The sequence below is a fragment of the Cladophialophora yegresii genome (genome assembly GCF_000585515.1).
Source record: "Cladophialophora yegresii CBS 114405 chromosome Unknown aczIN-supercont1.1, whole genome shotgun sequence".
NCBI lineage: Eukaryota > Fungi > Ascomycota > Eurotiomycetes > Chaetothyriales > Herpotrichiellaceae > Cladophialophora > Cladophialophora yegresii.
In genome coordinates, this window is record NW_006913045.1 from 455,928 (window position 1) to 469,804 (window position 13,877).

Here is a 13,877-nt window from a genome sequence, read left to right on the forward strand (position 1 = left end):
ATTGCCCCCAGCACATGGCAAGAGCAGAGGCTGTCGTGGAGATGCAGCGCCGATTGGACGCCTAGAGGCGCAACCCACACAGTTAGAAAGCCTAGAAGCTTCAGGCCTCTCTTACTGGTAGGCGCCACTTCTGAGGGGGCAATCGTGGCCTTGGCTCTCATGCCCTTCGCCTTGCGAACCATGAATGCTCAAACCCTACTCCATATTTCCAGAGAACAGTACCTCATACTGGGCGACTGAAGTCAGATTAGTGATGCGATCTCAACTGTGCCGTCGGCGTGGCTTGAGACGTTACTGCTTCCACGGGGCGGACGCAGGATCTTCAAGCAGTTAGGCTTCATGCAGCCAACCTTCTGAAAGCCTGGCTGACCCACGTTTCACCACCCCAAGCCTTACGAGATACCCCTTTCTCGGGGAATCTGCAGGCTACAGTACCTAGTCCCATTCGTGGTCTCTCTTTTCTGACGTTGTCTCTGTCTTTCGATGACGATCCCGCTTCAGTCCATGTCGCTAGTGTTTCGAGAGCTCTCCACTTGCGTCGCTGCCGATGAACGTCTGCTCTCCTGATTTGTGCTTTTGCAGGATCGCCAAGGTGCGGTTTGGCTTGTGATAGCGACATGATTTCCTGGAGGTTTAAGGGGATCCCCGGGACCGTACGGTGTACGGAATCCGCAGGGTGCGCATTGGGGCAGTGGCAATGGCAACTCCCGGAATACTGTCCGTATCCGAGTCGTCAAGAGCTCCCACACGGTCGTTGCCACCTTTGTATTCTCGAGAGTCGAGGCACCCTGCGTCCCCAAGAGGAAGCAATGGCTTCATGTCGCCGAACGCGGTAGCAGCCACCACTGTGACATGGCGCCCGTTGGCCCTGGCACACGGATCTTGGAAGGTGGCTGCCACGTTGTTGCTGCAGCTGACCCCGGTCTTGAAACATCTGTGCATTGGCTCGGGCAAAAGTCCAATCAGGCAAACGTTGCCTCTTTGACAAGGAGCAACAGCGTTTGTGGGCGAGAAGAAATCGTTCAGAATGTTGGAGACCCAGAAGACATGGCTTCTATTGGAAAGCCGTGGCGATTCCTCGGTTCCATATCAACAGGCTTCTTTATACAACAACGAGCCTCGGGCTGCTGATCGAATTGCCACCGTCTGTTCTTCAGATTTTACGGAGTACGAGGTACTCGGATAACGTAAGCTCCATCTTCATCGATCACTTCCAGTGACGGTGTGAAATAGTCAATCTCGCGACGACACCTTGTGCAAAAACCCTAGGCATGGAACGCACCAAGGTCCGACCTGCAGGCTCTGGTCAAGCATCGACAAGAGCATGACCGGAGAGGTGAGTACATGGATGCACGCTGTCGATCCGTCAGATGAATTCAAGTCATTAACTTGCTTGACTGGCATTCGCTCGCCTCTCTAAGGAGGCTCATGCATTAATCTAGCAAACATGCTCATGCCCATGCTGACGCCCCATGCCATCGTCATGCCGAGCCCATACCCAAGCATCCATTCCACTAACCATATTGCCAGCCAAAAATGGGCCACACGCCCACGTCAAGGTGTACACATGGCTTGAGAAGCTCAATCCCATCGTCTACCAAAGACAGGATTCTCATTCCTCTTGCTGCCATCACCACTCACGCGCGGCTTGTTGCTGGACCATCCACCACCACTGGCGCCCCTCCGCGGAGCTTGAGCATGAGCATGGTTGCGACCGTCTCCGTTCGCACCAGTAGTGATGGAAGAAGAAGAGGCTGCCTCTGAACCCGGGATCGTTGTCGGCACATCCGCTCGTCGCTCCAACAATCCCTTACTCCGTCCCTTGCCCACTTGCTCAACATCAATGGGCGTCTCGTCCTCCGCGTCCCGGCGAAACAACCGCATCATATCCTGCAGACTCAGACCCAGGGCCTTCTTCTTGCCCGCCTGGCCTTCAATGGTCTGCCTCGCCAACTCGCGCTTCTTCTCTTGGAGTTCCAGTATTCTCTCCTCGACAGTGCCCTTAATGGTCATCTTATAGACTTTGACATCTTCGGTCTGATTCAATCGATGGACGCGATCAATCGCTTGTTCCTCGACAAAGGGATTCCAGAACGGCTCAAGGATCACGACCCGACTTGCCGCCGTCAGATTGAGGCCAAGGCTGCCAGCCCGAAGCGAGCAGAGCAGAACTCTTGTCGAGGGGTCAGTACGGAGGGCGTGGAGAGACGCTTCACGCGCGTCGTTGCGCATCTTTCCATCGTAACGGACGTAGCGGATCCGGCTTGTCTTCAGAAACGGCTCGATGAGGTCGAGCATCGATGTGAAGAAAGAGAAGACAATGTATTTGTGCCTGTGGCTGTCTTCTTTGAGGACGTGCAGAAGGTGGCGGATCTTTGTGGATTGCATGACTGTGGGTGGGGAGGCGTCCGCTTCGTCAGAGGAGGTGTAGTCGTCATCTTCGTCTTCGTCCTCGCCTGAAGGGGAGGAAATCTCCTCGTCGTCTTCGGGGGTTTCAGCATCATCTTCATCGTCGCTGTCCAGAACAACGTGTCGTGCTACTTTTCGTTGCGCTTTGATTGTCTTGACCTCTGATTTGCGTCTCTTCTCTTTCTTCTTCTTCACAACCGCCTTGACTCGATCGTTCTGCTTGTCCAGATCCTCTTGACACTCCCAACATCGAATTGCACCCTTAGCGGCCTCTCCAGGCGTCAATTCGGTTAGACACATATCACACTTCTTGGTTTCGACACTCAGTCCACCAAGCATGTTCGCAATATTGTCCATATCGTCCTCCGCGCTGGCCTTTCTACGACTCGGAGTCTGACTACCACTTGTTGCATCAGTCTCCGTGCTCAGATCGCTGCCCGTGAGCTTCGGGTGATTGCATGCTTGTCGTAAGCGCATGAGTAAAACCAATGCCGAAGCATAGCTCATCTTATTCCCCGCCATCATCATTTCGAGACTTCGATCCGTTCTTGATTCCAGTCGATTGTAGAACTCCTGCTCTGATTGACTGAATTCAGCCTCGACAGTCTCCACGATTCGAGCTACTATCTTGAACCCTGGGTCTTTCCCTTCATTTTTGGCGCGAGTTTTACCATCTTTGGGCTGATTGTCTTGCTTGAGAATATCCTTGGTTCGGCGCTTCATGAAACTCTTCAGGATGAGCTTGAGTCTTCTAAATGCGAGACCAGCCTTGCCGTTGTTCATGGGCCGAGTAATGTTCTCGCGCCAATGGTCCAATTCAGAATAGGGTTTGATGCGAAGGAAGTGGACCAAGCTTTGCAGCTCATCGAGGTTGTTCTGCATGGGCGTCCCGGTTAGACACCAGCGATAGACGGCATCCAGCGCGCAGGCTGCTTTTGTGGCTTTTGCGTTGCGATTCTTGATTGAGTGGGCCTCGTCGAGGATGACTCTGTACCAGTGGACACCGAAGCAGCCAACGCGGAGGGTTTCTGAGCATCCGCCATGCTCGGAGGACAGAGTTTGGTATGTCGTGATAACGACGTCGTACTTTTTCAATTCCTTGCAACTTTTCGCTCTCTGCGGGCCATGATGAACGCATATTCTGAGGGCATGATCCTCTTCAACGCGATCTTTGATTTCGCCTTCCCATTGCTTGATCAAAGCTAAGGGCGCGACAACAAGTGTGCCTTTGCCAACTCCTTCTGGGAATTTGCGCTTGGCCCCTGAGGCTTCCTCTCCGCTGGGCTTAGGGTTCGTGAGAATTAGAGCAATCGACTGGATAGTCTTCCCGAGACCCATGTCGTCGGCCAAAATGCCACCTTTGGTTGGGCTTTTCCCGGTCTCCTTGTTCACCATCCAGTCCCTACCATCGATCTGATGAGGAAGCAGTTTGACCTTGAGACCTTCAACGACACCATCGTCCTCTTCCTCAATCTTCTCGTGACTGGGGTCGTCTGTCTTGTCTTCACTGGTCACCTCGAGGGCCTTCACCTTGTTGGCAAGATCTTCGAGCTTCTCGTCCACTTGTTTCTTTCTCCGTCTCGTGCGCGGGATATCTTCCTCGTCTTCGAGAGCGCCTTCCAGCAAAGCCTTGATCTCTTCGTTAGCCTTGGCCGAATCCATATATGTGTAGGGATCTGTGGCTTCAAACCGGTCGAACTGGTAGGAGGGGTTATTCGAAGGGTACGTAGTTCTTTGTGGAACGGGAAGGTCTCTTGTGAGGTCCACGACATTTTGAGGTCTGAAGAATTGATTTGGAGGCTGATGAGATGAAAACGTGGGCGCGACGAAAGGTTTAGGCTGCCAGCTGGGAACGTTCGCAGGCTTGGAGATCTCGTACAAGTCGCTATCACGAGAATCTGGTCGTGAGGAAGTCGAAGTGGCGGGCTGCGTCGCAGTCTGGCCGCTCTTAAAGGCCTGTAGAGGGTCGGCAATAGCCCTCGGTTTGTGTAGCGCTGGGCGCTGCGATGGATTCTTCGCAGACACGAACAGGTTGGAATACTTGTCTCGTGGTTGACTGCCGCTGACTTGTCGCGGAGCAGAGCTGTTCGGTCTGACAAGAGGCTGTGTTCTTGAATACGGCTGTGGAGAGGCGCCTGGCATTGACGGTCTCCCGAATTGAGGCTGATCTGCAAAGGCATTCTGTAGGCTCGGATAAAGTGGCTGTGATGCAGCTATTTCGGTAGGAACGGCTTTCTTGTCATTGTCCTGGGACTCTAGAGGAGGCTTGGAGTTACCCATGGCTGGTCCCAATGGATTTCGCGCCGGTTGGTGTTCTCGCACCATCTCCGGCGGCAACGCAAAGGTGAAGTCAGAAACGGGTAGAGACACGCTCAGTGACGACTCCGGTGTTATCTGAGGCTGAAAAGCGCTGCCAAAGAAGGAAAAGGTCGGGTGATATACTCCAGATCCAGGTCCGCGATCGTGGGGAGGTGGTGGCGGCAAGATAGGCAGAGGCAGGCTGCTTTGCGCGCAACAGATGCCGTTGTCCGGGGCAACAAAGTGGTTTTTCACAAGCGCATGAGAGGGTCTCGAAACCTCGATTCCGCCCGCTGGCGACGTCGGGTGATATTCGAGCACCCTGTCACGGGCAATTTCTCCTGGCGACGAGTTGCTCGTACTGCGGCGACGAAATTCCTCGAAACTCAGGCCACGCAGATAACCTGCCTCTGTTTCTGGCCTGTGTGGCATCTGGTCAGCATTTGACACGATGATCTACAAGACGCGACGTGATGCTTACTCGGGGAGCCGTTATCCTTCCTAAGTACGAGTATGCGTATATGTGTGAACATTTCAGTCTATCCAAAGCGTCGGAGTCTATATTGTTTGAGCTGTTGACATCATTGGTGGCATGAAGGGACCAGTTTTGGTTGCTGGGGTAGTTCTTACTTAAGCGCGAGCCTTGCATGAGTATCGCACCCGCATCGTTGAGGGCCGGAGGGGCTACGGGATGGGTGAAAGATAAGAGAGCATCGGTGCCAGGCAGCTGGGGGTAAAATAACCTGGCTTCAATTGTACTGTGATCCGCTCACTCAAGCTCTAGAAATTGATCAACCACCCGCGGCTTTGATTACTCCTTCCCAGAACTTCTTGAGTCCCAGAACATGCGCTCTTGTAGGCTGGGCGCAAGTCCCGTGGATTGCAGTGCGTCTTTCTTCGTCCTGTTTTGCAAGCTCTACTTCACGACCCCATCTCGCCTGAGCTCTCCTCTTCTCGAGCAGAAGAGGATCGAGTTGATGGACGGTGCGTTGTTCAGCCAAATCGTGCGCCAGCTTCCTGGCTGCAAACCGTCGCACCAGGTTCTTGACTGTGATCTTCTCTACGGCCTCCATCTCGTCTGCCTTTCTCTTCTGTGCTTGAATTCCTCGACCCTCGATCCAACCACGTAGTCCGTCCTTCAAGCTCTCTCGGATCACTTTTCTACGGGTAGCCACGATCGCAGGCGATATCTTGTGTCGAGCACATTCCTCCGGTATGATATTCATCGACACCAGGCTGCTCACGCTTGGTCGTCGTTCCAGCTTTTTTCCGAGCCCATCTTTTAGTTTGCGCCTTTGCACCGCTTGTTGTGATTGTATCAGTACCGGCGACACGTGCGATGAGTAGCTCGTGCAGGCAGAGGGTAATATGGCCCTTTGGACGAGATCATACGGACTTGGCCTGTGTTCCAGATTGTGACTGAGTCGTATGCGGATTAAGCTCTTGCTGATCTGGCGCGATAGAACATTGGTTTTGCTCAACCAAATCCAAGAGTTGGGTGGACTGATCGCGGCCTTTGGTGGCCGTCGCGCGAGAAGTGTAGACAGCGTATGTGAGGCATGATGTAGTCGCTCGAGGTGCAGCAAAGGATCGCAAGCTATGTCGCGCAGTACATGACTTGTGCGACTCACTTGGAGCAGGTCAGGCACTTCCAAGAAGGAAAGCACGCGCAGAAGCACCTCTGGCGGTAGAAATTCTAGACACAATACCATCGCTGGAAGACCCAAAGAAGTTGTAAGTGTCTTTGGACAAGGTGGACGCGCAATGCAGAGTTCGATAACGTTCTTAGGGGTGAACGAAGCTTCGCGACTGCTGGGTGAGACTTGAGTGTAGCCTGCGACAGTCGAACTGTCACAGGCTCAAGTGACAAGAATAGCTCTTGTCCCAATCCGGGTCGCGTGCATCAATATCGGTGAAACACGTCACTGGCATCCCGATGACGCACGAATTGCAGATGCGAGAGCGTGAGTGAGCGGACTAGTCCGGCTCGACATGTGGTACGATGGTGTGGATTGAGAGGAGATCTGGTCACGCTCTAGAGATAGCCTGAGTCCGTGTTAATGAGGCCGTCCACCCAGCAGGTAGCGGGGCACCAGGATTTTGTATTTCACATGAGTATTCCCTTCCTCCCCAGTGTACCTCTTGCCCTTAGGTCAAAATGGGTCAGGCCCTCGTAACTCTGGCGCTGGAGCGGATTCTGCGGCAAAAGCACTGCAGCGACTTGGAAAAAAGCAGATTCATCATTGGCCATAACCTTCCCGTCGCCCATCGCGTCCCGAAGCGCCCACATACTCCAACTGACCGAACTCCTGTGCTCGAGAACTCCAGGCTTAGACATCTTCCATTGCACCAGCAGGTTCATCTTCGCCGTCGCTGTTGAAGTCTTCAACTTCGCTCAACTCGCCGTCGGTTTCGTGTTCGTCCTCATCATGCTCGTCATGGATGTTCGTTGCATATTGAGTAATGTATTCTGGTCAAAAGTTATTGATGTCCTGGAGTTGGCGAAAGGGATCTTACCTTTGACTTTGGCATCGTAGCCCCGAGGTTCTCGCATCAACATTGCAGCTGCTTCTCCATTGAGAGGGTCGGTAGGGTTGGGATACCTCAAGAGCTGTGGCAGGAATACTTCGAAGATGTTAATCATGTCGAACATTGGTGACCAGGTCTGGTTGATGACGTCCAAGCACACTGAACCTGACCTATAACCCCGCATCAGCCTCAATCCTTCTGTCTTTTTGTTACTAGGCCACGCTTGACTAACCCTTCATCGATGTTTGGATGGAATATCTTGTTGACGAAACCGATCGAGGGAGACTTGTAGGGGTACTGATCGGGTAGCTCGACGTGGACTTTCCATTTGCCATCCGCAAAAGGTGCTAGAAACAAAAGCGAACCGTCAGCCAAACATGTCCCTGCGTACGTTGATCGACTCTTCCAGGAAGTTCAGGCAGATGTCATGCTCTTACTCTCTGACGGTCCTTTGAAGATAACGTAGAATTCCTGCATATTGTCGTTGACCAGTGTAACTTCATAGTCGCTCATCATGAGCTTCATGACATCGGTCTCTATCCTCCGCTTGGGGCTACTCATCGTGGCTCGCCAACCGCCCGTTCGTCCGGTCCGCAGAAGTTTCAGGTGTAAAATTAACTGTAATAGAGGTTTGTTCTGAAATTGTGTGAAGCAGACGGCAGCTCGATGGCTCAGGCAGTCGTCGTGGTCTGGTGGCGAGGGGCAGCTGTGAGGTCGGAAGAGGAAAGGAGCACGGTAAGGATCACGAGGATAGGATCGAGTGGTGAAGGGGTGGGCTGATCTCGGCTTCTTTGTTCGCGAGAGGAATAGTCGGAGAAATGGGCGGGGTGAGATCCAACAAGGAAGAAGTGTTAGATGGATTGAAGTGTGTCGCTAGAGACCGAATCCTGTTGGGAAGCGCCAGATGTATGAGAGCTGGTAATAGAAGAGGAATGAAGAAGAAGCTGCGGTGTACGTCTCAAATGTCACTTGAAGTGAAAGCGGGCATCGGTCTGGTGAGGAGCATCATTCTTGGGTTGGAGACAGCATGAAAGCATGTGGTGGGGCACCAGGCTTGTTCAGGTGGTCTCAGGTTCTCACTTACTGCGTAGGCTAGAGGTTCCGGGCCTCTGAGCCCGCGCCCGTGATTGATAAACCAGGCAATGCTTCCGTACTCGTAGCTGCCAGGCATGGCTGCTGCGTTACACGAGGTCAGGTGCTCACCGTGGCTACCGCCACTCAACCAGCTCAGGGATTCGCCCATGTCCCATAGGGGTCGTGTTTTGTAGAGCGCGGTGCAAAGTTCATCAGCTAGGGTTCTGGCACCATCAGTGAGGATGACAAGGAATGTCGCGGATAGGGAAGTCTAGCCTCGTCCTCATGATTATCAGGCTGACGAGCTGCATCTGGGTTTGGATGAACACGAACGCTGCAGAAAGGACACCCATGATCCCGAGGCATGGACAATCGGCAATTGTGTGAGCCCATGGTGGCCATTTGAGAGGCAACAAACGGTCGGCAGCCGAGCCCAGCAGTGACGTCCAGGGCATCGGCAAGCACCCTACGAGGTACTGTAGCACCCACGTTCGACCCCGGAGAAGCATCGTCCGCTAGGCTCGATGCAGCCTAGACGTGGTATTGTAGCCAACAGGGTGAAGACCTCCGGTCCCTGAACGCCGGCCCAGGATCGTCAACGCCGAGGCTCACCTTTACTTCACGGGACCCTCACTTTCACGCGTTTTCTCAGATTTACGCATAAAGAATTCAGCACGCGGTGAATAATAAAACAGCTTCACTCACCGCCAACGCTACACATCTGCACAATGTTACTGACGAGGGCACCACTCGTGTTCATCTTCTGTATTTCCTCACTTCCTTTCAGAATTAGTCTGGACGCTGGCTGAACGCCCATGGCTTCAATGCGATCAGTCAACATGATGTCCAGCCTCACACGACCACTCCTTCGAGATCTACGCCGCGCAGCAACCTCACCACAAACCCGACAATGGCAACAGATCCGCTTGAGCTCACATGCTCCCGCATCTGCCGCGCTCGCAGCTCGAGGCCAGAAGCCTGTGACAATCCAAACGCTCCAGAAAATGTACGCTGAGAACAAGCCCATCACCATGTTGACGGCACACAACTTCCCATCTGCCTTAATGGCGCAAGAAGCTGGAATGGACATGATTCTTGTCGGTGATTCGCTCGCCATGGTCTCCCTGGGCATGGACGACACCTCCGAGGTGACTCTCGACGAGATGATCATCTCCGCTCGTGCCGTCAGCCGCGCAGCCAACCGATCATTCACAGTTGGTGATCTCCCCATGGGGTCGTACGAACTCAGCCCCGAGCAAGCACTCTCCAGCGCAATCCGAATGATCAAACAAGGTCGCATGCACAGTGTCAAGTTAGAAGGAGGAGCAGAGATGGCGCCAGCCATCAAGAAAATCACAACTGCTGGTATCCCGCTGTGCGCGCACATCGGGCTGACCCCTCAACGTCAACATGCCCTCGGTGGGTTCCGCGTTCAAGGCAACACCCTCGACAAAGCAATGTCCTTGTTCAAAGATGCCAAAGCTGTGGAAGAAGCAGGTGCATTCGCCGTCGTGCTGGAATGCGTCCCACCGGACATCGCCGAGGAGGTTACCAAAGCCCTCAGAATCCCAACAATCGGCATCGGCGCAGGTAACAAGACAAGTGGCCAGGTCCTGGTGCAGATTGACATGCTTGGCGTTCGACCGCCTGATAGTTTCATGCCGAAGTTCGTCAAGCAGTACGGTTCAATCTGGGATGCTGGGTTAACTGCCATCAAGCAGTTCAAGGACGAGGTCAGCGATCGAAGCTACCCCGGTCCTGCCCATGTGTACAAGAGCGATGCGAAGGTGACGGAGGCATTCAAGGCAGCTATCAGTTCCTCAGCAGCACCCGCCAGCCAGCCTATTGACGCGCCAAAGGCTTGATCTTCTTGCTGATACGTCGGAGGTCATATTCCCCAGATCCGCTACCTGGGTCGGTCGGTTCCGTTTCGCACGGAGTGCGCACACACTCAGTCAGACTGCAGGTTCTGCATACTTGTGTAATTAGCTAGTCATTGAGGGGGTCATCATCCGAAAGCGGGCGTGGTGGAATAGCTGACGATCAGCTGGTCGTCTACTTTGAAGCACTAGATCATCGAGGCGTTAGCGCTCCAACCGTTTGCAAATCTTCCTTGCTCTCTTGCTCCATCTGTCTTCCAGAGACTAGAACCCGACCACGTGATACCGATATTCACAACCAACACCGAGAATGAGTACATACCCGATATAGATTCCCGACCCCCTCATCCAACCCCGGCGCAAACACGCTATTCACATAACAAAACAGGCCATCCCCCTCCCGGACGCCCACTTTCTTGCGCAGGAAATTCAACACCACGCTAAACCGGGACGACGCACTGATCTTGAAGACCTTTTGTTTGAGGATCGGCGCGCTGCCTATTGCCTGGAACCGAACCGAGACTGTTGTTGTTAGAGGGTGACTTCACCGGACGAACAAGCAATGAATAAGCCACGGGTGCGTGTCTCGAGGTAAAGTTGAACTGAGGTGATGGTACGGAGTACTGTAGATGGGCAATACATGTATCACACATACATATACATACCCTTTCGGTCATCAATCGCTTCAATCTCCCTGAGCGCCTGGCTTGCGTCCTTGGGCAAGTTGGTCAACATGACGCTGGCGGTCATGCTCATAGGCAGATCCCCCTGCCCCTCCGCATGGTCGTCGTTGCCGTTATCGTCGCTCGATTCGTCGTCTTTATGGGCTGGCTGTTCGGAAGGAATGGCGCGGGGACCTGCATGTTGGGAGTTACGAGTACTTTGAGAGGAGAGTTGTCGCGGGCTAGGCTGAGGGACTACCCGTGACGAAGATGGGGGAGGAGAAGACATTGGTACAGTCCGTGCTTGGTGGAGAAACTTTGTTTGCAGCGAGCTAATTCGGAATCATAACATGATGAGATGGTCCGTTGGCCGTTACTTGTCGCTTGTTTCCTCTACTCGTGCCTCGATGGTGGATTGATCCGAAGCGATTGGAAAGGTGGGATGCGAGGATGCCTACGGAGTATGTACGGAGCACAACAAGTATCGACGCCAGACTGCTGAAGTCGTCCAATCAGATTGTTAGAAGCCCTCGACAGCCGCAGGGCTAGAAGCTACTACAGTACTTAAATCTAAGGACATCTTGGTGCACACTCCCGCACGTCACGTCAATTCATTTTCATTTCACCTCCATTCATTCTGCCCGGGAGCGAGCTTCAAGACGTGTCTGTCGTCATGTCATTCACTCCAAGTCGCTAACAGCATTCTGAGTGCTACGCTTCCGTGAGATTCCCCAACTATGATACAGCTCCCTTACAATCCAACTGTGAAGGACCACTCCAGTATCCAAACATCCCACAATGATGTTCCAAGTCCGTCAACAGCTGATGCCGCACATTCAGTCTCCGTGCCGATGAACTGGCCACTTCCCACCCACGCAAAGATCAGGCTGTCATCGTTCCTGGAGCGCTTAGAACATTTTCAGCAGCCAACTGGTCATCATTCGCCACGATCCCATGCTCAACCAGGTAATCGGGCAGCTTGCCAAGTTCACGGATCTTGAGCAGCCATTTTTTCATAAGTGGCCTCTCAGCTTCATGGCTACCTTCGCGATATCCGAATTTCTCCATGGCCGCCTCCGTCTCATCTGCATACCGGGCCAGACCTCGCAACGCCAACGCTACCTTTTGATTCCTCTGCTGGACTGCGCCCTCTGCTGGATCCTCGTCATGCTGGATTCGCCATTTCTGGTGCGCCCGGCGCTCTCTGGCGTTCTTTTGACGCTCCTTCCTTGCGCGATCAATATCCTCCTCAGGAATGGATGTGAAGTCGATGACTCGCCGAAGCAGGTATGGCCCGCTCCAGTCTAATTCATCTCCTCGTCGCAGAAGACGATCAACCAGCGCGTCCGGCTCCTCAACGTGACCCTGACCCGTCGCGAGCTCGGGGATGAAGTGCTTTATCAACTTATCAATGCCAGCCACAAGCGTCGGCCTGCTCGTATGTGCAGGTGTTCGGATATCAATCAGCCAGCTAATGGCTCGGCTTGGAACACCATGGAGGGCCAGCCACAGTATCTTGTCGCACTGCTCTTCATCGAACACTTGACGGGCAGAGACGTTGATCACGATATTCGAGTTGGTCAAATTCACAATCAGCTTTCCTTGCGAAGTTCCGCCCTGATCATTTCGCGGCGACTGCATGCATACCACGTTCGACGACGTTGTCTGTCCTTCAGATAAAGTTCGAGGCCGCGACAGAGGTTGCGGCAAGCTGTTTCCAGCAGAGCGGACCTCAAGCGCTTGAGGCGTAGATGATAACAACCCATTCTGCTGCAGTGGCGCGTTGGTGGGTGCTTTTGACGGTGCAACGCTCTTGGTTGGAGTTGGCGGTAAGTTCTCCTGCCTCTTCTTGATTGGTGAAATGCGAGTCTGTCCTTGCAGAGTTGTCTTGCACAATGCTGGACGCCGAGGACTGAAGTCTTTGCGAATTGGTGGCCGTCCTTGCCACCTAGCTTGCAAGTCGAAAGGACCATGGCCGAGACCTGGGTTCCAGTACGGATGAGCAGCTGCAGAAATAATGTTTTGATTGCCTGTTGTCACGAGATGATGTGGACTTACGACCCACCGAGGGACCTGACCACTGTACGGCGGTTCGGTGGTAAGGTTGTATGGTTGCTGATAGTATGGTCCCGCCTGAAGGCTATACGGCAATAGCGAGGGAGTGCTAATGACCTGCACTGGAGAGCCCCACAAAGGTTGGGCGTCCTGACGGTATGCGAATCCTTGGTTGCCTGGGTAGGGAAACGTCGACGCACGAGACCGAGTGGCATCCGGTACTCTGAATTCGTCACCGTTGCGGGATCCATTGTTCATGGGCTGGAGAAGGGGCACATCTGACTCATCATCTTCCGCCGTCAGGTCGATATAAGCACCAGGGGCCCCTGGATCAAAGGGACGCTGATCCTCCATGGGCTTCAAAGCCGGCGTGGTAGTGAAGCAGGTGTCACTCGATATCGCCTGAACTGGTTGTATGGTGTGCTATGAAGGTGACGTCGTTACTATGGCGATAGCAGAGAGGAAACGATCATCAATGGCGAGAGATTTTATAGCACCTTTATGCTAAGCCAGTGACAATACAGAGGTGACATACAGGTGATGCCTTGGTGATTGATAGCTGAGGCAGTGAAGCAGAATGTGACCCCTGAAGCAGAGCACTAATGGCCTGGGCAAAGCGATACAAGTGAATAAAAGGCAGTGGAAGCCACATGAAGCTGGTTGGAGAGCATACTGAGGACGAACTGAGGTTGTTATGAAGGGAAAGTGAGGAGGGCAAGGACTCTCTTACGAGTAAGGCAGGAGCTGACTCTCCATCAGCTTTACTCTTTCTATAGCTGGTGCTTATCAGGAACGAGCTTTATCTGGAAGTAGTCCTCCAGGTTTTTAACCTTGTAAAGGGAAGGAGTGTAAGGTCTTCAGAGCAGGTAAGTCTACCGTGGGTATGTTCATTCATTGCTCGACATTATGCTCGTAACCTTTGTACTGTCCACAACTCCCATTATGCCGGCCCAGCTGTATTCCCCTATTT

General features: G+C 53.3%; 6 protein-coding genes across 6 annotated transcripts; 1 reads left to right on the forward strand and 5 right to left on the reverse strand.

Moving 5' to 3' along the window:
* Positions 1–1,581: 1,581 nt before the first annotated feature.
* Positions 1,582–4,689, reverse strand: A1O7_00169 (uncharacterized protein; the record flags this gene model as incomplete). The annotated part of the gene is made up of 1 exon (XM_007754211.1): positions 1,582–4,689. The coding sequence occupies one exon, from the start codon at positions 4,687–4,689 to the stop codon at positions 1,582–1,584; it is 3,108 nt and encodes a 1,035-aa protein (XP_007752401.1).
* An 809-nt stretch (positions 4,690–5,498) lies between these two features.
* A1O7_00170 (uncharacterized protein) lies at positions 5,499–6,419 on the reverse strand (the record flags this gene model as incomplete). The annotated part of the gene is made up of 1 exon (XM_007754212.1): positions 5,499–6,419. One exon carries the CDS (start codon positions 6,417–6,419, stop codon positions 5,499–5,501), a length of 921 nt encoding a protein of 306 aa, XP_007752402.1.
* A 618-nt stretch (positions 6,420–7,037) lies between these two features.
* On the reverse strand, positions 7,038–7,797 carry A1O7_00171 (ubiquitin-conjugating enzyme E2 8; the record flags this gene model as incomplete). Its single annotated transcript, XM_007754213.1, has 4 exons — positions 7,038–7,177; positions 7,225–7,406; positions 7,469–7,583; positions 7,674–7,797. 4 exons carry the CDS (start codon positions 7,795–7,797, stop codon positions 7,038–7,040), a joined length of 561 nt encoding a protein of 186 aa, XP_007752403.1.
* Positions 7,798–9,149: 1,352 nt separating this feature from the next.
* On the forward strand, positions 9,150–10,175 carry A1O7_00172 (3-methyl-2-oxobutanoate hydroxymethyltransferase; the record flags this gene model as incomplete). The annotated part of the gene is made up of 1 exon (XM_007754214.1): positions 9,150–10,175. The coding sequence occupies one exon, from the start codon at positions 9,150–9,152 to the stop codon at positions 10,173–10,175; it is 1,026 nt and encodes a 341-aa protein (XP_007752404.1).
* Positions 10,176–10,394: 219 nt separating this feature from the next.
* On the reverse strand, positions 10,395–10,940 carry A1O7_00173 (autophagy-like protein 12; the record flags this gene model as incomplete). Its single annotated transcript, XM_007754215.1, has 3 exons — positions 10,395–10,454; positions 10,513–10,712; positions 10,856–10,940. The coding sequence occupies 3 exons, from the start codon at positions 10,938–10,940 to the stop codon at positions 10,395–10,397; spliced, it is 345 nt and encodes a 114-aa protein (XP_007752405.1).
* Positions 10,941–11,734: 794 nt separating this feature from the next.
* Positions 11,735–13,261, reverse strand: A1O7_00174 (uncharacterized protein; the record flags this gene model as incomplete). The annotated part of the gene is made up of 1 exon (XM_007754216.1): positions 11,735–13,261. One exon carries the CDS (start codon positions 13,259–13,261, stop codon positions 11,735–11,737), a length of 1,527 nt encoding a protein of 508 aa, XP_007752406.1.
* Positions 13,262–13,877: the final 616 nt, after the last annotated feature.